The 23,146-nt window shown below is 48.8% G+C and overlaps 2 protein-coding genes across 6 annotated transcripts in view; both read right to left on the bottom strand.

Annotated features, from left to right (window-relative positions):
• Positions 1-1,606: 1,606 nt before the first annotated feature.
• Positions 1,607-11,429, bottom strand: GFI1 (growth factor independent 1 transcriptional repressor). Of its 3 annotated transcripts, XM_059822107.1 has the most exons (7): positions 11,265-11,429; positions 11,172-11,174; positions 10,864-11,005; positions 5,864-6,279; positions 5,637-5,774; positions 3,866-4,031; positions 1,607-1,785 (listed from the first exon to the last, which is right to left on the bottom strand). In XM_059822107.1, the coding sequence occupies exons 1-7, from the start codon at positions 11,427-11,429 to the stop codon at positions 1,607-1,609; spliced, it is 1,209 nt and encodes a 402-aa protein (XP_059678090.1). The 3 variants fall into 3 exon arrangements, with proteins under 3 accessions (XP_059678090.1, XP_059678088.1, XP_059678089.1); XM_059822105.1 differs by lacking the exon at positions 11,172-11,174 and having other exon boundaries at positions 10,864-11,070; positions 11,315-11,429; XM_059822106.1 differs by lacking the exon at positions 11,172-11,174 and having other exon boundaries at positions 10,864-11,066; positions 11,335-11,429.
• Positions 11,430-21,256: 9,827 nt separating this feature from the next.
• EVI5 (ecotropic viral integration site 5) overlaps positions 21,257-23,146 on the bottom strand; it is an 85,617-nt gene continuing 83,727 nt past the window's right edge. For all 3 annotated transcript variants that reach the window (XM_059822258.1, XM_059822257.1, XM_059822256.1), the window contains one exon: positions 21,257-22,519. In XM_059822258.1, coding sequence (XP_059678241.1) covers positions 22,214-22,519 — 306 coding nt within the window. In that variant the 3' untranslated portion in view covers positions 21,257-22,213. The remainder of the gene's footprint in view (positions 22,520-23,146) is intronic.

The raw sequence follows: 23,146 nt of genomic DNA, 5'->3' as shown, positions 1-23,146 counted from the left end.
CAATTCCGTCTGTCCCAGCAGGCTTAAGTATAAATGATGCACCTGCTGCTCAGGTGTCCCTGCAAACTCCCAGGCAGAGACATTTAATCTGGCAGGAGGACGTTCAAGTTCCTCTTGGGCTGAGCAGGGACTTCTGGCAGTCTACATTTCCAAAGCAGCCACTTAAAACTGCTGTTTCCTCTCTAAACCCTTTTATGGTGATAGTCCTAAGCACAGTATACCCCAGTCTTCAGAAGTGTGACGTGTTTAACTGAAATCTGGGGGAGTTGGACAAATAAATATGACAGTGGCTTTTTTAATACCCAGAGCCCTTGTGCCAATTCTGCTGTGCTTGCATTCCCTCCTCAAATGCCATATCCCTGACCATCAGTGTGGTGTATCACTGTAACTGCTGACATTCACAAATGTGTTGAAATTACATATTAAATAAAAATCACTCTGGACCATCCTCAATACTTTATTAACTTAAAACATTGTTCCAATAAATATGTACCAATAAACATAAGACACTCCATAAAATCTAAATAAGGACATTTACAAACCTGTCAACAAAGTAAAACCAGCATTTTTTAAACTGAGGTACATGCAGGGTCATTTAAGGCAAATTCAGTCAATTATACTTTTGTAATGATTCCTGCCTACCTCAGCTGAGTTTCCCTTTAAAAATTAAAAAACAAAAACAAATATACAAATGATGCTATTGAGTAGCTATTTTCCAGTTATTAGAACAAGCCCAGAGTGTGGAAGCCAGTAATGGTTCTGGACAGAAAGTCTGTGCCTCCCTCGTGCTCCTGCCCTCCTCAGTCAGGATCACTTGTTGGATGGGTTTCTAGTTGTAAGGCATAACTCTGTGCTTTGGCTTTTCCACCCATCTTTCACAAGCTTCCTTCTCCCCAGTGGATGTAGCAAGAAGTAACCCACCATGCCTCAAACACACATGCACACAGCCATGCCCTGCACAGACAGAGAAATGGCTCTGGGAGGATAAAAAGAACCTCTCTATAACTGTTAACGCAGCTACTGATTTGCACCAGAACAAGTGAGAGCAGGATCGAGCCCAAGCTGGTAGCTTTGCTTGAAAACCAGCAAGATGTCAAACTGCACAGTTCAGTCCTGATCCTCCAGGTTTTCCTAACAGGAAACCAAGAGTGAAGCCATTCAGCACTGAAACTCAACCAAGGCAAGCTGAGGGCTCTCTGTCATTACCATGTAAACACTGCTACACCCATGTTTCCCGTCAAGGTGATTCAAGCTACTTAAAACTTCAGGGGGTTCATCTTGGCCATGGGAGAAATATTTTCCAGCTTACAGATATTTGGTAGCTTATCTGTCTTTGGAGTATCAGGCTTCCTATCTAAAAGGCTTATTTTCCAGTGTTATTTCAGAAACAGGGGGAGAGAAAGAGAGAAACCCCAGCCTTTAATTTCCGCTTTCACAGTCATTCACGTTGCGCTGTCAATGCACGGCCCTGTCCTTTCCTCTCAGAGCTCCTGGTCAGAAAGGTAACGCCAGGGTCTGTGCCTAGGACAGGGCTCGGGTCCAGTGGGGAAGCCAAGGGAATCTGTTCTCATAGTGTTGTAGGTGCATTCCGTATTGCAGCTGGGACTCATTTCAGGCCGTGCTGTGTCTCCCGGTGTCTCCGTAAATCCACCTTTCGTTGGAAGCCTTTGCCACACAGATCACAGCCAAAGGGCTTGAAGCCTGTGTGCTTCCGACTGTGGGTGATGAGGTTGGAGCTCTGACTAAAGGCTTTTCCACACACCTGGCACTTGTGAGGCTTCTCACCTGCAAGGAGAAGGCGGGAGAGAGAGAGGGTGTGAAAGAGGCAACGTGCTGCTTACACAGGACCAGAGTGAAGAGGAAATGCATGCTGGGCCTTAGAGCTAATCAAAGTGATTCCTGTGTGATTACCAAAGAAGTCATTCTTATAAAAAACACGCAATTGGGAGCCCTGAAGCATTAGCTGAGCCTGCACTGCAGCTGAGCAGGCCTGGACTTGGCTGTACCTCCATCAGCCCAGTGTAGTCCTGGGAGCAGTCTGAAGCCCAGAGTGCTCCCAGGACACCATAACTTGTGCGTACATTTGGCTGCATGGGCTCTGTGCGATTTAAACCGGCTTTGTGTCCTAGAAACCTCAGGAACTCTTGGAACGACCCCCAGGTTGTGCTGAATGCCTGACATCAATTATTACAGCATCAGCATGGCAGCAGGTGGAATAAATAGATGGAAGTTGTTAAGCCAAACCCAGTGAGCTGGGGTCTGTCCTTAAGGGAGGTATGAGGGCCCTTAAGCAACAGGGTTCATCCAGAGATCTGCTCTTCTCTCTGTTCCCCACACTGAAATGCTAGCAGTCAGCCCAAGCCAGCCCTGAAGTTCTCCTGCAGGCAAATAACGTAAATGGGAATAAATCCAGCCTCCTACAGGGGGGTCAGTGGCAAAACTCCACTGGCCTCCATGGGAGCAGGATCTCAGTGCATTTTCATAGTGTTTATTATCAAATAACGGATAAAAGGGAACCCAACCACAAAACCAAGCCTGATATTCAGAGTGGCTTTGCACCTGCAGAGCCCACTGACTTCAGCTGGAGCAACAACCTCTTTGCGCTTTTGAAGATCAGATTCTTAGAAACATAAAATAATACAGAATGTGCTGGAAGCTCAGTTCACAAGTGTATGCTGCATATGAAAGAGATCCCTGATTCAGTTAAGGACCTGGTTTTGTATTAGCAATTTAAAAGCCCAGGCACAGTTTCTGATCTCACAACAAAATAATGGTTTTTGACTGATTCAGAATTTGGATGGAATTCTACTTAATCAAGCCTCCTTTGAAAAAGTTACTATGGAAATACTTTTTCTATTACTTCCTAAATAGTTCATTTTCATCCAGTAAACATCTGGTGGAAAATCTTTATAAATAACATTTATTGTTCACTGCTTGTCATCTAGAAAATTCACAACCAAGCAGCACTACATATAATGCCGTCTTTCTACACATTTGCCATTTTTAGGCTTCACCCTTGATATCTGCTAGTGGTCACTATCAGGAAACAGGATTTTGGTCATCTGAAACTTGGGTTTGGCCAGTACAGCTGTTATTTTGTGTCTGCAAATGCTTCTGTATCTCACACATCATTCATTTCCCTCTAATTTAAGTGAATGGTGCAGGTCTGAAAGGCAAGATTTTCTTTTAAAGATTTCTGATAAACCTGCGTTCTCACTGAATGGTATTTTTAAAACAATTTCCTTTGGTGATTCACCTGCATTTTATTAGTTTCCATGTTTATTACTAACAGTGAAACTTGAGAACTCTGCACCTCTCCTTCCATTCTATATCAAACTGCAGCCATTTCTCAGAAAGTCCAGGTGGAAGTGCAGACAATCTCTGCACAAATATTTAGACTAAGAGTTGGACCCTAGGCCCTCCAATTTAGTGTTTGATCTAGAGGAGGAGACTCCTGTTGTTCCTATTGTAAATTGGCAGATCCTGCAAAAAGAAATGCTGCAATCAAATTCACGTGTCATTTTCCAGGGACCTCAGCTGTAAATCAAGGCTACACGAATATAATACTCTACAAATCATCTTACACAAAAGCCCTTTGAATAAACATTGGTGGATCCTATTAAGGGAACACTGATTGGATTGCGAGGATTTGGGTTGTTTTGCAGCTGCTGTTCGTGAAACTACATTCAAATCGCCCTCCTTTGCACAAGTAGAGCTCAGATAGCATGAACAGCAGCAGGGCAGTGAGAAGCAGAGGGAAGTGCACGTACTGTCCCAGCTGAGGAGGAATGGACTGCTGCAGAGAGACCTCTTCAGCGACCTGCCCCCACAGTTGGGGCTGAACACCAGCAGCTACAGGGCTGACCTGTGTGAATGAAGGTGTGTTTCTTCATATCAGATTTCTGGTGGAACCGCTTCCCACAGTACTGGCATGGATAGGGCCGGGTGTCCGAGTGGATGAGCAGGTGGGTGGACAAAGTAGAAGATCTCTTAAAACTCTTGCCACAAATCTTACAATCAAAGCTGCGTTCCTGCAGAGAGAGGAGCCCAAACACACACACACGTTACACCACACCAGCAATCCCACCAGCAACAAACTGCCTGGCAGCACATCAGTGTTGCCCCTTCTGCCTTAGCAAGCACTTCCACTTCTCCAGAGAGCTGGACTGGCCTGAGGAGACGCTAACACTGGCATGATAGCCCCACATGATAAAAAAAGATAATGCACCCTCTCCCAGTGCTGTGCACCGCTCCTCACAAAAACTGAATTGAACAGCTCTTCCTGCTGGCAGGAATGGCCAGGTGGGAGCAGCCCTGACCAACCGGGCAGAGTCCAGCTGCAAGTTTCAACAGGGGCCCAAGACATGATCACTCCACTGGGAAGCCCAACAGCAGCACTGTTCAGAGGCCACCTCTCCACTGTACACAGGAAAGTGGGTGCTGACATCTGCTTGGCTCTCCTGGGAAATCTCTGTGGCAGCCTGACTTCTGCTGGCAGGGTAGCAACTAACTGCTTATTTGTGGTTCCATTATAATTCAATTGAAAAGTACCTAGAGCACCTGGGGAAAACAGCTTTTTGGCTTACTACTTTAACATATCAAACTAAATGCATTAAGACCTTGCTGTCTCTCTCCTCTCCCTCACACACGCCTCTTCACCACCTTCTTCCACCATAAATCGTCTCTTCTTTCCATCCCTTAACTACCATCACACCTTCCTCTTCCTGCTATACTTTCATATAATCACCTTAGTTTATTTGGCTTTTAATGCACTCTCCCTGAAATGTTGTCCCCTCCATGGACATAATATGCAGTGCTGCTCTTTTCACCATTATTTAATGGGTGATGAGATATTTCCCCTCATTTTGTGCTCTGCTGTTGCACACTCACAAAATTGTAAATAAAACAGGTAGCAAAAAACCACTGCTGTAACTCTGTCCTCCAAAAGCCAATGTGAAGAGGGAAGATTTGCCAGGTCAAGTGGGTGGGTGAAGGGGAAATATGGCACAATATCAGCAGGTGGAAAATGTTACAAGTCCTCCTACCAAAATTAACTACCATATTCTTTTGGTGTGTGACTCAGAGTGTGTCGAGACGGGTGAAGTCTGTGCTCTATACCTGACTGGTCGTTCAGATGTTCCCTGCACAGACACAATGACTACAAACAAGGGAAGATTCACTTCTTTGGGGGAGGGGAGGAGAAAGAATGAGGAGAGCTGCGTCAAAAGAAAGCACAGTGAGTTGCTTTAGCTGTTAAAAAAAGTCCACATCCGCATTACAATTTCCAGCTCTGAGACCGAAAATTTGTTGTTTATCATCTGTTACGTCTGGACTGCAAAAGTGCCCATTGCTTAATACAGATGCACGCAAGGTCTGGGGAATGGAAACAAAGCCTGTGTTCTTTAATTTGTTGATTTGCTCCTTTGCTCACTAGCTGCCCACCCTTTCCTCTGCCTGCCACCATATTCTTCACCCACAACTGCCCACTGCAGCCCTACCAAGTCCTCTTCCTCTCCTCAGTTTAGATGCCCACCGACGGCCCTGTGATTGCCTCCGTGGCCTCCCCAGTGCTGGCCGAAGCAAGCGGCTGGCCCTGGCCCTCGAACCTTCATCCTGGCAGTCCGCCCTGCTCTCACCTGTGAGTGCACGGCCTTGTGCTGCTCCAGGCTGACTGCATGGCCGAAGGTCTTGCCACACATGTCACAGGCAAAGGGCCTCGTGCCACTGTGTGAGCGGCGCACGTGTACCTCAAGGCCATGTGGCGTGGAGAAGACCTGAGGGGAAAGAGCACACAGGGTCAGGCTTGCCAGGGAGAAAGGGCTGGGGAAGAGTCATAACCGGTGTGGGAGAAAGGGATCCCTACCTTGCTGCACTTGACACACTTGTAAGAGCCAGTACTGATGAGCAATGGACGGCACAGGAGGTCCGACTCCACTTTGATGCCACCTGGCCCCTTCTCTTGCTGCAGCCCTGGCTGCGTCTCAGCATAGAGTCCGGGTGCTGCTGTTGGTGGCCGCTCAAACAGTCCCGGGCCCGGGGAGCCGAAGTCACCATAAAGTCCAAGGGAAGAGCTACATTCTGCACCGTAGAGGGCAGGCTCGGAGCCTCGCTCGCAGAAGAGCCCCAGGGCTGAGGTTCGCTCCAGTGTCGGGCAGGGCCTGTAGCTTTGCACAAGGTGCCTCAGCTCAGAGCCACCCAGGCTGTTCCACATGTACGGTTTGAAGGGCACCGAGAAGGGGGGTGCTTCATCTAGGGACGGACACACAGATCGCTCCGACGCTGCGGAAACACAAGGGCATGGGAATTAGTGCACTTCACAACCCAGCCACTATCATGGGGCAGCATCGTCTCAGCACTCAGACTTGTGCCCAGAGACAGACCCCTGTACTGCACATTAAGGCTGCCCTTTCATCTGTAACGGGAGGATATTTTATATTGCACAGTAGGGTCAGTGAATCCAGTACCACCTACTCACCTGATGTCCCAGCCACATTATTTAAAGCAGCCACCAAGTTTGTCTACCTTCATCTCTGGGTACCCAGGTGTGTACACACTGATCTGACTGTTGAGACACTAAACAACTCAATCTACAACTTCCGTTGGTTTTAGCTGCAGCTCCTCAGAAAAGTATATCACTATGTCCCAAGATGGGCATCAAAGCTGACAGTCCAAATGTTTAAGCTCTAATGTAGAACCCACACATCCATATAGCAAATATGACACTACAGAGGTGCCAGAAGGAGCAAGAGTGCCGAGATTTACCTGTTCAACAAAACTAAAAACTGCTTGTTGCACAATTTAGTGCCGACATCTAGTTTCTCAACTTCATGTCACAACTGTCCATAACTATACTACAGCATAATTGAAATAAAGAACAGCTTCTGAGGTGCTTGAATGTCATGCCTCACTTTTTCAGAAAAAAATAAACTAAAATCAGTCCTCATCCGAAATAAAATCACAGTTGTTTCAGATTGCTCTGAGTTTCTCCAAGTAAATAAACTGAGTCCACACAAAACAGTGAGCTTTGCAAAACCATCGGTATAAAAATTGAAGACACAAAAAGATTTTCCTAGCAGTCATAATCAAAGCAATCTTCCACCAGGACAAGCTCAGATGGCTTCAGTTGACTCTAACAGGCTCACCTTTGGCAACAGCATCTGACCAAGGCAGTGGGCACCACAAGATGAATCACACTTGGGAGGCTCATAGCAGAGTTTGATGCAATGGCAGGAATGCAGCCTTTGAGATCAGTGTCTAAAGGCAGAAATGCTCAGGGAGCCTCGCATAGAGGAAAGCACAGCTGGGCAGGGAACATGAGGTACCAGACCCCAACTGTGTCTGTCAGAGATGCTGATTAATGCCCAAGGTGCTCTGCTTTCACTCTTTATCACAACAGGCAGCAGCACTGGGACACTCAAATGTCTCCATTGGACAAATGTTTTAGTGAACCAAGGAAAAGATGAATCAATTAACTGCTGAAGTGCCGGTGCCTTCACAGAGATACTGGCATCACTTACAACTTGGCCTTCCAGAATAACCAAGATAATGATGGGTGGGCTAGGGAGGGAAGGCATGGTGTGTTAGGATATCCATTTGGATAGGCAGATGGTCACTGAGGGTTACAGAAGGGAGTGGGAAATGAGGTGAAAATTGAGCTTTCAACGACTTGACTGTTTCCTACCTTTTACATAATTTCAGATGTTAACAGTCTCAAATTCTTCCATTGAAATTAGCCATCTTTTGGTTGGAAATACATGCGTACATACCAACTGGGACATTTGAACAGAGCGATGAAATCAAATTAGCTGACATGGTGCTGAGCATGATTTTTCCTGTTCTGCACTGACTGCAAAGTTGTGGTCAGCGTCACATCATCTATCTAGTGTCTTTGCAACCAGTTTCAGTGTTGCCATCTCTCACGATTTTTATCGCAAGATTCAAAACTATCTTAAAGCCCCAGCTCTTGAAACTGCATGATTTCATCAGGCCCTCAGCTTTCCTTTTGTTTGCTTGTTCTTGTTGTAACTTTCTTTTTCCTCTTAAAGTCAACTTCTAGCCCAGACTGTAAAGAAAAGCACGAAAACTTAAACCCTCAATATTTCAACACTAGAACTGAATATCCATAAGGTATTACTTACAATCTTGATTTCTAAGCCAGTCCGTTGAGTGAGAGGAGAGGGAAGGCTGACCTGATTTTTGAGCCCTTGGAATTGGCAACATGGGACATGGTAAACATTGCACCACAGATCAGTTTGCGTGCAGTGTTCCTTCCATCACCTCACATGCTTTGGAGACCTCTCAAGCACAACTGCAGGGGAGCCACTCACGCTATACTTCTCAGGGGCAAGCTCAAGCCGTCCAAGCCCTGAACCCAGCGTCAAGACCTGCAAACCCTGCTCTGCCACACTGCAGGGCAAGAGACACTTCTGTGTCTGCCTCTCCTCTGCTCCACATAATCTAGCCCTCCAAGGGGTGAGCAGGGAGGGAGAGCCAGATTCTCCCTCCTCTTCCTAGCAATTCTGTGCAGCCTTTGTATAGACCACTTCTGGAAGAAGAAACATCAATGGTCTTTTTTGAAGGCAAGGCAAACTCAGCCTGAAATGGTTGGGAACTGACTGATATGCACAGCAAAGAAAGATTCAAGTGTCCTCCTCCACAGACCACAAAACACCACGGTCTGCACAACTCCATTATACCCAGTATAAAAGGCTCCCTGCAAGACTGTAGCATCAATAGGCTCATCGGGCAATAATAATACATTGCTGCACTGAGCTATTAGGCACCTTCTGTATATGCAAACACATGTGATTACAAACACCCATAGAAAGTGAGGTTAAATAACAAAGTGATTTGCACTGACGGAGTCAAATACGTATTAAGAGTGTTAACAACCGTATGAAGGTATTGTGTCTGTGCATGTCCGCCTGGATCGGCAGCGCAGCACTCTAAGACAAACCTGAAATCTAGCTTTCACTGCGTATCAAAGTGCAGTCTGCACCTATGTTCACTTCTATGGTTAAGGGGGTGATAATACTACTCGCCGCACCTGCCCTGAGCATGATTTAGAAACATCTCCTCATCTGCTCTGCCTGGCAAAGCTCAGAAACTGTGCCCCACCCAGACAAACACAACCGTAGAAATCCAGTCCCTCGTTGGTGCATCTTGCAGAAGCAACCTATGCACAAATTCCAGTTTTGCACTGAATCCGACAAGGCAGCTGGAAGGCAGAGGGGTTAGGGGGGAGCTGTGGGAGTAAGCCCGACTAACTAATCCTGCTGCCACTGCCTTCATCATTAACGTAACAGCACTGAGGTTCATTTAATAAAGCTCTTTCTTTACAGTACTTGCAGTCCCTTACCTTCCTGTTCCTCCTGTGAATGGGATCAGACAGTCCCCAGACTGCCCTCACCCACCCCACCCCCGAAAAATCTTGATCTGGGGATGCCACCCTCATTTTGCAAAGATACCTTCCCTGGGTAGCTGAATGGTTGGCGGGAGAGCTAGGGAATCCCACAGCGGGAGAAGAAATGAGTGGGGAGGAGGAAAAGGCAGAGCAGCCCTGGTAAATACCTGCTCCATTTTACATCTGTCCTTTAGACACCTTGTGAAAACGGTCTGTTTCCCACGCAGAAATTGTAATTATTTGGGGAAGGAGGAGCAGGACAAATTCGTTAGAACAAAAATTACACAATTGCTACACTTTGTGCAGAAATATTAGCAAAAGAGAGACTGCTGCATTCCTGCATTTGGTCCGGTCTGTCATTTGCACAGAATTGAAACTGTCCTCTGGCTGGCAGTGATGATGCTGGGCAGCATTTTGAATGTCCCCTCAAAGGGCTTTAGGACTCTTAAAAGAGGGGGAGGCCTTAAAAATGCAAACCCACATCACTACAATCAGCCATTGATATGCAAGGACACTATAAAGACAAAGTGGGAAAATCGGTGGGGAACGGGACTAAGCATTCGTTTGCCGGCATCTGCTGTCAGTCGGTAAAGCTGAGACAATTTTTCCTTTGCTAAACCAGAAATTGTTCTTTTTTTCCAGCTGTCACTTTTTAACCGAGGCAATAAAAAGGGGGTTATATATATACATATTTTTGTTATAAAATGACACCGTTGTATTTTTAAACGAGATAAGTATTCGCGCCAGGCTGGGGACAGCATCTCCCACTGCTCCAACCACATCAAAGGCAGGATGAGGGAGCTAGAGACAGGCGTTGCAGCCATAAGTGTGAGTTTCCTGGATTTGGGGTGTTTAAATCTGACCATCATTATTTTCATCTGGTTTTTACGAATGCGTTTTTAGAAAAGTAAAAGAAAAAAAAAACTAAAAAGAGAGAGAAGGGGAGGAGGGAGGGAGGGAGAGAGACCTTTTTTATAGGCAAGAGGCAAGAAATAGCCTGAAAGGGAAATAGGGAAAACGTCTAGCAGGTAGTACAAAACACAAAGTCAACGCTGTTTACTAAGGTAGAAGATAGCCTAGTAGAAATTTTTACTGTCTTAAAAACCATTTAAAATCCGGGTAGCAGGACCCCGTAGGAAAATGCCAGGACCTTTAAAACACAACCAGCTTGGTTGGCTCTAGCAATTAATCAGAAACCAAAAAATCAACGCCCCATGGCATCACAAGTTTTCTACAGCCTGTCACCCGCTGCTCCCTTAGCAGTGGGAGATGGGCTGGAAAAGCAACCCGAGAGAAATAACCCGAAAACGAGTGGAAGGGACAGATTTGCCTTTTACCACTGCATGGGAAAAGGCAAATCTGTCCTTTCCACTCGTTTTCGACGGCGGCGTCCAGCCACGAGACATTGCCCCACGGCACCGACACAGACACGCAGTCGGACCCTCTCGCCCCGGTCCTACCTGGCGAGACGGAGGGCGAGGGAGGTCTCCAGAAATCCTCAAACTCGGACACCCTGTCGCAGACGCTGCCCTCGCAGCTGGGCGCTGACTCGGACGTGCCATCGGCAGCCTCGGTGAGGTGGGATTCCGGGGAGAAGCGCCCCTGGGAAGGCTCCGGATCGGGCAGGACGGTGCGGCACAGCCCCGTGTCCTCGGGGATCTTGCTGTCTGCAAGGAAAAGGGGGCGAGGGGCTCCTCAGTGCGGGTCCGCGGTGGGAGCCAGCCACCTCCCGCGGCGGCCCCGCTCCTACCAAGGTTTGCTGCCGGACTCTCTCCAACCCCCCATCGCAGGGGCTGCGGTGCGGGGGGCTGCACAGCTACCGGTCGGTGCTGGTGCCGCTGGCAGCGGGGTGATGCGGGGCGGGCGGGCTCTGTCCGCCGCAAGCGAGGCTGCGACCGAGGGACTCCCTACCTGCACAGATCTGGGCTAGCACCGTCTCCAGCCGCAGGCTGTAGTCCTCGTCGGCGGAGCGGGGCTGGTGGTAGCTGTGCGCTTTCTTGCTCTTCACTAGGAAGGACCTCGGCATGGTGGAGTGCTGTCAGGGCCGGCGCGGCCGCACTCCCTGTCCCAGCGCCGGGCACGGCGGCGGCGGCGAGCGTCACCCCCGAGTCTCCCGCGGGGCGGCGGCGGGGAGGCGACCTGCGGGGAGGCGCCGAGCCCGCCGGTGAGGGCCGGGGGCGCCGGCCGGGAGGGGCCGCTCGCCGGGGGTGGCGCGCCAGGTGGCGGCGCGCAAGTGGCTCCGGCCGCCGCCCCCGGCCCCGTCGCCTCCCCCCCCGTCACCGGAGCGCACCTACTCAGCCCTCCGCCGCCCGCGGCCAACGCTGCACCCCCGCCCCGGTGCCCCTGGGGCCGCCCCGGCCACGCTCCGGCGGCCCGACGGCGCGTGGTGCCCGGCCCGTCGGAGCGGGGATGACGGCCCTGTGGCGGCTGCCGGATCGCGGGGAACAGGCAGCAGCAGCGGCCGGGCACCGTTTGTCGGACGAGCGGGGGCTGAGGGAGCTGGGGAGGGCGGTCATGTGCACCCCCGGCCCTGGGCGGGAGCGCGGCCGCACTCGGCGGAGTGGGGGCACCGCGCCTCCATGTTTGCGCCCGCACCGGCAGCCGCGGCAGAAGCGGTGCCAACAAAACGCAGCCCCGAAACGGCTTATCAGTCCCCGCCACCCAGAACGGGCCGGACGGCGCAGGGCTGCTGCCGGGATGGGTGGAAGAGTCGTTACAGACCCGACAACCTAAACCCGACGCCTGAGAGGCTGTTGCTGTCGGAGGGACTGATTCACCCATCCAGCGCGAACCACGATAACGCGAAAACGAACAAAACGGAATCTCTCCTGCACCCCGCAGCTGTTGGCGCCGCGGCACCTTGCAGCTGCGGGCACTGAAAGCCGGGGCGGGGAGAGAGACGAGGTGGGAAACCTCCGGGAGGGGGGCGGGCTGCGGGGAGCCAGGGGGACGAGGGGGAGAGGGGCCGGGTTAACCGGAGCTGCCCCGAGCCTGCTCTTTGGGGGAAGGCGGGAGAGGTTCACTCGAACCCGTCCAGCGCCGGGCCGCCTCTGTCGTTACACTTGACGCTTTGCAAAAAGCGAGTTTCAACCGCGTTTGTTTGGGTCTTTCAGGGGACTTCGGGGGTTGCTTTTTTTTTTTTTTTTTCCCCTCCCGTCAGCGGCCTCAGGTTTTCGAACGGGGGAAGGAGGGAAGGGGCCCGGCCCCGCCTGCCCCGGCCGGAGCGGAGACGGTCGGCCGGGCCGCGGGAGCTGCCCCGCAGGCGGCGACCCTGGCTGCACCGCGAGCACCGGCCCGTCCGCGCCCCGCGGGGGCTGGGCCGCTCCGCGCCGCTGGGCAGGCGCCGCCCCCGGGCACGGAGCCTGGCGGACGGGTGGGAGCGTTGTGCCCAGGCCCACCTGCGCCTCGGTGCATCCTTGAGCGGGGGCTGGCAGCGAGCGGGGGGCGAGAAATCAAAGCGGCCCGATAACGCGTCGCCCTCCCCGACGGCAACGGCAGCCGCAGCCGTTGGGGGGCTGCGGGCGCCGGCGCCGCTTCTGCTGCGTGTTTTCGTCCCGGCGCGGAGCTTTTCCCTCCAAAAGCCACGCCGCGGCGGCGCCGACGGCCTCCCCCGCCCCGCCGGCCAAGGCCGGAGCCTGCCAGGCTGGGGCCGGGCCCGTGGGAAGGCGAGTCCCGCAGCCCACCTGGCCGCCGCTCCGCCGCGGGCACCTGCCCCCGCTTCTTTCTCCCCCTTCTCCCGCCGGCCGTTGGCCCCCGGGGCCGCGCGCGCGGCCGCTGCTGGCGCCTGGCGGCACGCGGGGCCCGCGCCCGCCAACGGCCGCCGCTGTGGGGGCGCGAGGCCGGCACCTCCCCGAGCCGCCGCGGCTGAGGCAGGGCCGGAGCGGCGCGGGGGGCCGGCGGGGAGGAGAGGGGAGGGGGCGCTGGCACCCCGGCCCGCCCGCCGGCAGCTGCCCACGCGAGGCGAGAAAAGCAAGAGCGCTTACCCATTTGAGGGGTGAAGGAAGCTGGGCTGCAGACGGGGTTTGCACCGCCGCCTGCTAGTTTGCGTGACTTTAAATTTAGCCTCCCTTTAAGGAGCAATGGTGCTTGAGTTGGCTTTTTTTTTTTTCTTTTCTGTCTCTCTCAACTCCTTCAGAGCTCGGCCCCCTAAACCACAAATTCCACTTCCTGAGCGTTAGGAGCTTCTGCAAAAAAAAAAAAAAAAAAAAAAAAGGCTTTAAAAAAAAAAGCCAAAGCCTCACAAATCAGCACTGTTCCCCCTCCTCTCTTTCTCTCTCATTTTTCCTTAAATGAAAATGCCTTACCGTATTCCACCCCACAGGGCTCGCTGAAGGGACGTCGAAGTGTCATTCTGGAATCGGGCGTTTCATTTCTCTCGGGGTGCTGCTCTAGAAATTACACACATCTATCTGAACTATTCTTGGATCCCCTTCAACTTCCGCAACGAGAACGAGTCACAGATTCAAAACACAGATTGACTCAAGGCGGGCAGAGGCAGAGGGCAGGGGACGGAGGAGCCGGCGCCCGCCCTGCCGAGCCGGCTCCGCGCAGCATCCCTCCGGCCCCGGGAACGGGGGGGCCGCGCCGCCCGCCGCCATCGAGCCGTGCGTGGCGTTACAATCGGGGCTAAGGCAGGGCCCTGGGCCACGGAGACCTCCCCTAGACCAGAAATAACTTGTTGTGGAAAACTCTTTTGGGATAAATACGCCCAACGGCGCTGAAAATACCTTAAGACCCAAGCCTAGAGGTTTGCTCATTTCCCTTCGGATTTAGGTAATGGTTAAATATGGAAGGGGTAGGCGAGATCCCCCACCACCCCCCCTCCCCGGCGCACGGTGGCTACTGTAGCTTGAGAGCGATTCAAACACGAAGGCGAAAGAGGAGCGGAGCCAGGCGAGAGGGAAGCGGCTGCCTTCCTCGCCTGCCTGCCGGTGCTCAGGCTGCTAATTCGGGGAGGACCGGTGGGGCCGGCACCGGCGGCGAGCACGGTAGTGGGGGGCCGCGGCAGGCAGCGCTCCGCACCGCCCGCGCCTGCGGGGAGCCCCGCGCTGCGCGGCCGGGAGGCCTGTCCCCTTCTGCAAAGAGAAGGAGGTTCGCCTCGCTTTACACACACCCCCCCGACCCCAAAACACAAGTTTTCCAGGTCTAGCTTCGGATTCCAGATGCAGCCAGGAAATCCAGCTCGGGTCTCCGGTATCTTTCTGAGGTGGTTCTGGGCTTCGCTCTCGCACATCTCAGGCCACCAGCAACTTCGTTTCGACGACTGTAGGGCCGCCCGAAGTATGGCTCTGCAGTGAGCGAATCGAGGTTTAACACCATTTCCCGTTCAGAAACGTCCGAGACTGAGAGAGACTGAAGTCGGACAAGGCAGGAGAAAACCTCAGCCTCCCTCACGCCCATGAGCGTGCTGGCTCTGCGGAACAGGTGCTTTTCTTCCCCACCACCCCAGCCCCGAAGTATTCACAGAAAAATTAGTCACTTTGTGCCTGTGAGCCCTTGTGGAAATGAGGATTAACCTGACTTCCCAAAATCTAACTATGCAAGCAAACACCACCACGAGAAAAACTGTCCAACCTTTGGCATGATGCTTTAGCCGTGACACAAAAGGAAGTTGAAGAACAGGACTGACACATCGCCCTTAACACCTTCGTTATTGCCGGAAAGTTCCTGGTGCTGGGCACAGCAGTTTTACTTACGGCATCTGTGTACCGCGGTCTCCTTGCTGCGCGTTTGGCTGATTACTCTGAAAATAATTCACGCCGTCAGCTTTAAAAATAATTGCTGGAATCAGTAGAAATAACCAGATTAGAACAACTCGGTGTAATTTCATGTATGCGTCTTCGTTGACTCACTGTTTGTGACTTTTTGCGAAACAATCTTTCTCGTTTGCCTCTGAAATGGGATGATAAACGAACAGGCTTTCGATTACCTTGCCGAACAGCGCTTTGACTGTAATGACAGCAGCAAACAACATTACTGTGGATTACTCTTAGCGCTCATAAACGGTTCTGACCTGGTTACAATAAAACGCATATCCGTCTTTACACCTCTAAGATAAACATTTATACGGGTGCTTTTGCGCGTTTTAAAGCACGGTGATGTCCGCGCGGAAGAGGCTCGCTGCCAGCCGAGGGGCTGGACGCGCTGCCGGCAGCCGGGGAGCCCGCGCGCAGCGGCTCCGCTCGGGGCGCTCCTGCGGGGGGCACCGCGCCAAGCCCCGTTATGCTTAGCCCGCCTGCAGACGGCACTTCCTCACCGACTGCTTCCTAAAGTGTTTAAAAGCCCTCGGCAAAAATCAAACGAGTGCATCAAGTGAATGCTTAATTCGGCGTAGAGTCCCTCATGTGAGGGGGGATGTTGCACGGGCACCAGGAACAGGCATCCGGCTCCTGGGGCGCCAGCTGTCTCAAACGACTGGAGGAGAAAGGGTACGAAAACGGCTTTGCTTCGTGATTTGCAAAACCAGCTCGCGCCTGAAAGGCAGCCTCCCGCCCCAGCTTTTCGTCAGGACAGGCGATTTGCTTTACGCCGCCGGTGAGGACGGGGCAAGCGGAACGCGGGCGCTGCCCGCCGAGCCGTGCCGAGGGCGACCCGAGGCTCCCACAGGGGCCTTGTGCCGGCTTAGCTCCGTCAGCGGAAGGTGCGCGGCCAGCAGCCTCCCGCCGGGACGTGGCGGGCTCCGGGTACTGGCACAGGCTGGCCTTACCGGCGGCCGGCAGCGCCCTGCCACACCGCTGCCTCTGCGCCGGCCGTGCAGCCGCGTCCTGCGCGCGGGCGCCGCTGCGCCACGTGCGCCCGGGCGGCGGCGCGAGGCCGGGCGAGGCGGGAAGCGGCCCCTCCTCCCTCACCCGCCCTGAGGGGAGCCGTCCCGGGGGCCTCTGCCGCGCACCTCGCCGGGGAGCGGAGGCGGCCGAGAGCTGCCCCGCTGCCCGCGGCGTGCCGCTGCGGCCCTTCGCTGGCTGCTCTGCACACGCGAGAGCCTCGGCGCGGGCAGCTGGCGGGCGGTGCTGCCTCCGCTCCCGCTGTCGGGGCTGTGCCGGCCCCCGCTCGTGCTGTAACGCGTGAGCTTTTTTCACCTTGTGGCCTTCCAGCCCTTTTTGTCTGGAACTCGCCCCTCACGCGTTTTGCTTGCAACCCAGAAATATCGCTGGGTTGCTATCTCTGCGGAACAAGGGACTGAAAGAAAAGTGCTGCAGCTGCCGCAATTCGTAGGTAGGGCCTGAAGGCAATTCCCACTCCTTAGCCTCCGACAGCCGTTGTCCCGGGACTCTTTCCACGCCCGAGACGAGCTTGCTAGTTGTAGTAACAGCACGCTGAACAGAGGTGAAGGGACTAAGCTCTTATTCTTGGTCTATCGTGTGACCTATGTGCCACAGTAACCTTTAAGATGGTCTTGTGTATGCAGTGGTCATCATGTGACACTGCAAGAGCTGTGTGACAATGCCAAGTATTCTGTATCCCAGCGTGAAAAAGCCAAAAGCCAACGGTCCCGAGTTGGCAGAGGGATGTAATTCATGTGAAGTGTAGGTGGTGGGCGCTGGCGATGGGTTTTAACAGAGCTGCTCTAATGCTTCCCCCAAAGGGAGTGTGATATTCAAAGTTAAGCAAAAACTTGCTAAAAGACAGTTGAATGCAATGGTAAGTACATGATCATTACCCCATAGTGACAAAAGAGGGGAAGAAAGAAATAAAAGGGGTTTAAACTAGGGTGGGATTACATTATAGTTGTGCTGAAGGCTGAAGAGCTACTCAATGTAATGTACTGCACTGTTCACAGCAGCTGCCCGATGTCATCATTAGAGCTAAGAAGACATCAGATAAGGCACCAAAGGTGACGGGATGCAGTTGAGATCTTCATGTTCAGAAGTAATGAGACACTTTGTAACAGGAGGAGGGATTTGAAGAACAGGATTTGACAGGTTAGCTGCTTGGTACGTAGGGGAGGAGAAGGAATTTCTTGGTCAGGATTGGGAGATGGCAGCAAAGAGGGTGATTCTGTGGGGAACTCGTGAGTAACACACGCACTTCAAAGTGATAAAACCCAAGATCACAGTTACTCAGAACACTTTCGCTATGAGAAGCTGCTAGAACATGTAGCACTAAGCATTCTGTTGGGAAGTGTGTCTTTAATAACTTTTTTGTAAATATTTAATTATTTTTAACATATCCTGCTTATTGTTTATTTTCCCCCCCCAGCATTTTCTCACTACTTTCTTTATGTTTCTCCTTGTGGCATAAATGTGCTGTAAATATGTGAGACATTAATCAGTGATTTTGATAGCAATTTTTTGAATCGCTGGGGAAACCAAAGTAACTTCTGCTGCTCTCAGAGCAGATTAGAAAAGTAATGATCACTCTGAGCACGAACTGGAGAGGGAAGGTGACAGTAGGCTGTGGTGTTGAAGGCTGGGATGAAAAGAGGGATTCCAGCTTTGGGAAGAAGTGGGCCCAGAACTTACCTCTGTTATGAACAGAAGAAAGTTGAATCAATGTGTTACAGAATGTAGACTATGCAAAATGGTCTCAAGAATTTCAGTTCTCATAGAGGGATGCTAGAAATTTCAGTCACTTATGCAACAGTATACAATTCTAAGAGTACACCACATTGCTTTTGTTTTTCATAATTGTGAAATGAGGTATTAATTCCTGGAAAGGGAGGGTGTTAAGCTGTTGTATCTTGGATCTAGCAGTTGTATCTTAGTCAATCAGTGTCCATGTATGTATAGGCATGCATATGTTAGCATGTTTTCTCCACTCTGAAGCTGAAACTTCATGCTATATAGAGGTTATGTTGAAAGTCAATTTACTGTGTGCTTTTCATTCCATCATTCAGAATCTCTGGTTCTACGGGCTACTGCGTAAATGTTATTTCACTGATTTTTCTTATGTCTTGAGCTAGTTTGTAAAAAAAGAACACCAAACAAACAAAACCCTCAGAGGATTACAAAATATATATTGGTGCAATTATACTGATAAAAGTATTTCACAGAACAAAACTGAACTTCATTAAATCCGGAAATCTGTTAGTTGATACATAGCTTTCCTCTTCCCTCTCGATACACATAGAGTCAGTAGCTGGTGCATAATTAAACATAACACTGTAGGTTCCACTTAGATTGTACTAACCTCTATTTCATAGGTTGCTTTTCTGTTTTAGTCTCCAGGATTAGCCTAATGGCTTTCCTAGGGGATTTGCATTATCCTCTACCTTCCCCCAAAATTAGTTACGTTATTTGGAGCTTCTGTAGGTAAGGGAATTAGCAGCACACCCAGTCTAAAATGTGGATATTTTTATGCTAACATATCTTTAGGTCATTCTATCTTAAAATATAAATGTTATATGAGCATCAAGTTTCACTAAGTCACTAGCATAGTCTCTGATATAGAACAGTGATTACATTAAAAACCCCAGAGAAACACGACATTCCTTCTGTGTTGCAGTTCCACAAAAGGGCCAAGTACTGATTAAGTTCAATAGTACAAGATTTACAAAGCAGTTTTGTTAAATTTATGCAACCCCCTATGCGGATACTTCTTTTAATCACTTTCATAGCAATTTATTTTAGTTAAAATAATACAGGAAATTGTGCATACAGCTGAAAATGGAATTTAGTGGAAAGTACTACTTTGTCAACGTGTATGTAGATGAGACCTGCATTTTGTCAAAAAACGTGGCCGACATGAACAAATAGCTGTTGAGCCGTGAATGTAATGCATGCTTCTTAACTTCAGAGATGTACTTTCTCCCAACTAGTCATGTTCCCAATTTTTCACTAATGTTACAAACTAATAATACGTGAAATGAAATGAAATGACTGAAGTAAAAAGAGGTCTAATCGTAAATGCTGTTAGGACCTAAAATACTCACTGCCATAGCCTGGAGAAATAAGAAAGTGTAAATATTGAGGCTTCTCTAGCTAGTGAAGACATTTGATTATCAGATTAGGAAAGGAGAAGCATTTTCACTACCAAACGTAAAATGTAGTTTACACTGAAACTCTGTATATAGCAGGGCACCCCCCCTCTCTCTTTCACCTGTCTTCTCAGCTGCAGCACTTGCATATTCAAGAAACTTAAGTTTTCACATTTACGTGCTTCTTTTACCTTAAGCTTTTAGCATGTACATTGAGCTCTTACAGCCTGCATGTAAGACCAAATCTAAGAGAAGGGCAATGTTTGTTAGAAGATCATGCAAGCAAGGTTATGGTCTCTAGCATAATTAGTATGCTTTATTTATTGACACATTAGTAAATATATTATCTATGCTGTTGACATCATTCTAGTGCATGTTCAAATTATAACACACATAGGCAAAGAGATTAGTGTCATTGTTTGGCAGAAGAGTTGCAGGAAAAGCAGGATGATTCTGAACAGCCTCTCTTGGGTTGTCTTCCTAGGATATTCTGTGCGTAACTAAGTCTTCTGAAACTGCAGGATATCCAGTGATTCACCTTCATCACTGGAAGAGATGCAGTTAGTTGGATAAGGACTTCTGCTTTTCCCTTGATATTTTTATTTATGCTATTATTCAGTATCAGTATTTCTTCTATTAGTATACTTTAAAACCACAGAAGTTCAGGAAATAACCCTTGCCAACTAATCTCATTTGCTATCACTTGAACAGTAAGGCAGTTATTGCAAAATCCTAACACTTCACTGTTCAAACAGACAAGATTTTTATGGCTCTCCAACTGAATTTTGCTCCTGCCACTTACTACAGAACATTACCTTTAAGAGAGACTTGCAGCTGCTATTGATGACAGGCAACGAGACATTTGTCACCTATCCTTTTGGGCAACAATTATCCAGGTGCAAACGTAAGTTACCAGATGCTCATTGGAAGGAAAAAAAGGCAACTGCTACTTGTTAGTGAACAAAAGTGCTCCTGATTTGGTTTTACATACATGAAATTTCCAACAGGGATCAGAATCAGTCAGCCAATCTGCCTCAGAGATGGCAGTTGCCACAGGCTACACTGAGAACTATGTATTAACTGGTAGGATGTAAGGAAATTTTGCAGAATACTGAAGCAAGTTACGAGCTGCAGAAAGCAGTCTCTTGGAATTTGTCACCCTCCTGCTTTAAGATTTAAATTAAATTGCACCTGGGCAGATAATACTGTTGAGAGGCCCAGGATGTGCTTTTTCCATACAGCCTTCCCTCAGTTGTGCTGTTTCTTTCTGAGGATACATTCAAAATAAAAGTAAAGGAAATGCCTAACAGGACTAGCAGATGTGTTCAGCAGTATGCTTCCACACTTCTGCGATTTTAAACAACTACACTGCTTCTCATGGGTAGCAAGGCAGTTAACATATGTACTGACTATCAGTACCAACTTGTGCATGGCCTTTTTTTATTAATAGAACAGTTGCAAACATTGCTAGAAAAGAAGTCTTAAGGATTGTTTAATTATGTAAGATGGCAATAACAGCTGCCATTAAAAATATTCTTGATTAGAATGTGTCTGAGAGGGCAAGTGAGTGTTCATATGACAATAGTCAAATATCTTGTTCTGTTCAAGAAGCTAAGGCCATTTTACTGGATCTCCTTTTTCAGGAGTGTGAAAGCAGAATGCTCAGCTCAGCTCTTACTGCTTTGGTGAATCACAGCTATTTGGTGACAGGACCAATAGCTGATTTCCTATATAGCTCTACAATATAAAACTGTAAGATGACTTAACTTACATATTTTTACTGCACTAACCCTGCCTTCATTAGAACTAACTGTAAGACATGAATAATTTTTCACCTTATTTGAACTACCCCTCTAATCTAAAGCCAGCAACTAACTATGTAGTGACCAAGGGCTGTAGCTTAGAAGTGACTCAACAGTAAATGCCGCAACCTGGTTAAATCATGAAAAATTTATTTTCATTACATATATATGAAGGTAAAAGATTTCAGTCAACAGTGTTTTGAACAAGCATTTCCGACATGAACCTGTTAGTGTAGCTAGGCTGAAACTTAATGTAAGGTTAGTGTTTTGCCTTTATTTAGTAATTCATTTCTAGTGTGTATATACAGAAGTCATCTTCCTGTTATAATACCAGAGACAGTAATATTGCAACATTTACATTCCTCATATAAAATGGTGTAATGTACATTTTCAGCTTGGTGTAGATATATAAATATGTACAAAATAAACATTATTGTAATTAATATATTCAGACCAGGTATTATTTAGCAACATCAAAAGCAGATGCACATAGATTTAAGTGAAAATGGTGAAAAACACCTTTATGACATTAGTGACCATTATTTGCATATATAAAGTAGTACAGATAAAGGCTCCTCTTTCAAGCCTTCTATGGGCATCCAATAACTTTAGTAAAAACAAAAGTAATCGAGAAGCATAAGATAATTTTTTATATATATGTGTCATGATCAGATGGTTTACTATGGTCCATCTTGATCACAAATGGATAACAATGTAAAACATACACATTTGTTCAGAGCATAAAATATTGCACAACAGCAATTTATTTTGAGGAAAATAATTCCTGTGTTTGTGAACAGCAAACATGGTTCTTATGCATTAAAGAAATTATATATTTGCAGTTTCTAAACCAAAGACCATTCAGTAATACTGTCAGAACTGTCATCCCATCAACTTCTTTCCAGCCTGTTCTATGGCAATGGTATGTCACTAGCAAGATTTGGCAGAGAGAGAAGGCAGATAGAGATGTATATATTTATCACAGGCCAGACCAGATCCAATAGTTACCTAAACCAACTGCTGGGTAGTTTCAGTTATCTGACAATTTCACCCTTGAAGAAATACGAAAGTCTTCAGTGCTAGTCACAGTGATAATCACACAGTAGTAGAGTAAGATTCCATTCTTCTCTGCGTGGAAACCATCTTGTCCGAATTCCCAGTCTGAAGGGCACTTTCCTCAGTATCACTGTCACTGCTGTCTACAGCTGTGCGATCCGAAGCCATCTGACCAGTCCTCCTGGGTACATGAAAGTTCACCCCACTCTCCTGTATGGAGCTAGTTATAAAATCTTCATCAGAAGAATGAAATGATTCATCATCTCCTGTGAAATGGTTAACAATGTGAATCCCATCAAAAGTGGGTTGGTCTGAGAAGTCTCTCTGGCCTTTTAGACATCTGATCTGTTAGAAAAAGCAGAAGTTAACAGTTAATCAGACCTGAAGAGTCCAGCAGTAAAAACCCCCACATTTCCAAGAAATGTCTCATTGAACTCTTACTGGATTAAATTAAATGCTAGATCTAGAAGCAGCACATTTGATGATCACTTCAAAACTCAGCTGGAATCAGAACAAAGTGACTTCTCACTTCTGGCTGCCAAAGCAGAGGCCTTGAAAGACTGTCTTAAATAGTACTTGGAATTTTCCAAAATGCTCCTTCCACCCTCGGAGTATTTCAGTTTTAAGGCTTAATAATCAAGGTACCTAGAATCACTAAATGACAGATTCCTCCAGGCTATTTACTGCATCTTTAATATCCCCATGAGGATGGTTTATAGTTAGTTTTCTAGAGTGGCCTATTTGTTTTGACAGCACTTTTGGCCTTCACATCTGACTTTTACAGCTCCATTCTTTCCCTTATCACTTAACTTCTCACTTGAGAAAAGCCCTCCCCCAATCCCAAAGAGCAGGGTCCCAAGTGAATATTGCCAGTTTCACACAGCCACAGGGAAAAAAAAAAACCAACCCAGAGAATATGCTTAGTTCTGTCTACACCCCAAGACTGAGTGTCTTTTCATTATCTAGTTCAGA

This window comes from Gavia stellata, chromosome 10, assembly GCF_030936135.1.
Source record: "Gavia stellata isolate bGavSte3 chromosome 10, bGavSte3.hap2, whole genome shotgun sequence".
NCBI classification, from domain to species: domain Eukaryota; kingdom Metazoa; phylum Chordata; class Aves; order Gaviiformes; family Gaviidae; genus Gavia; species Gavia stellata.
Note: the sequence above shows the minus strand (reverse complement) of the source record. Positions and strands in the feature narration are given on the sequence as shown.

Excerpts from the sequence above, each read along its gene's own strand:
- GFI1 (XM_059822105.1), bottom strand. The coding sequence starts at position 11,429 with ATGCCGAGGTCCTTCCTAGTGAAGAGCAAGAAAGCGCACAGCTACCAC. Across the intron at positions 11,071-11,314 it reads GCTAGCCCAGATCTGTGCAG|ACAGCAAGATCCCCGAGGAC; the intron begins GTAGGGAGTCCC and ends TTTTCCTTGCAG. Across the intron at positions 5,775-5,863 it reads AGTGTGTCAAGTGCAGCAAG|GTCTTCTCCACGCCACATGG; the intron begins GTAGGGATCCCT and ends CTTTCCCCTCAG.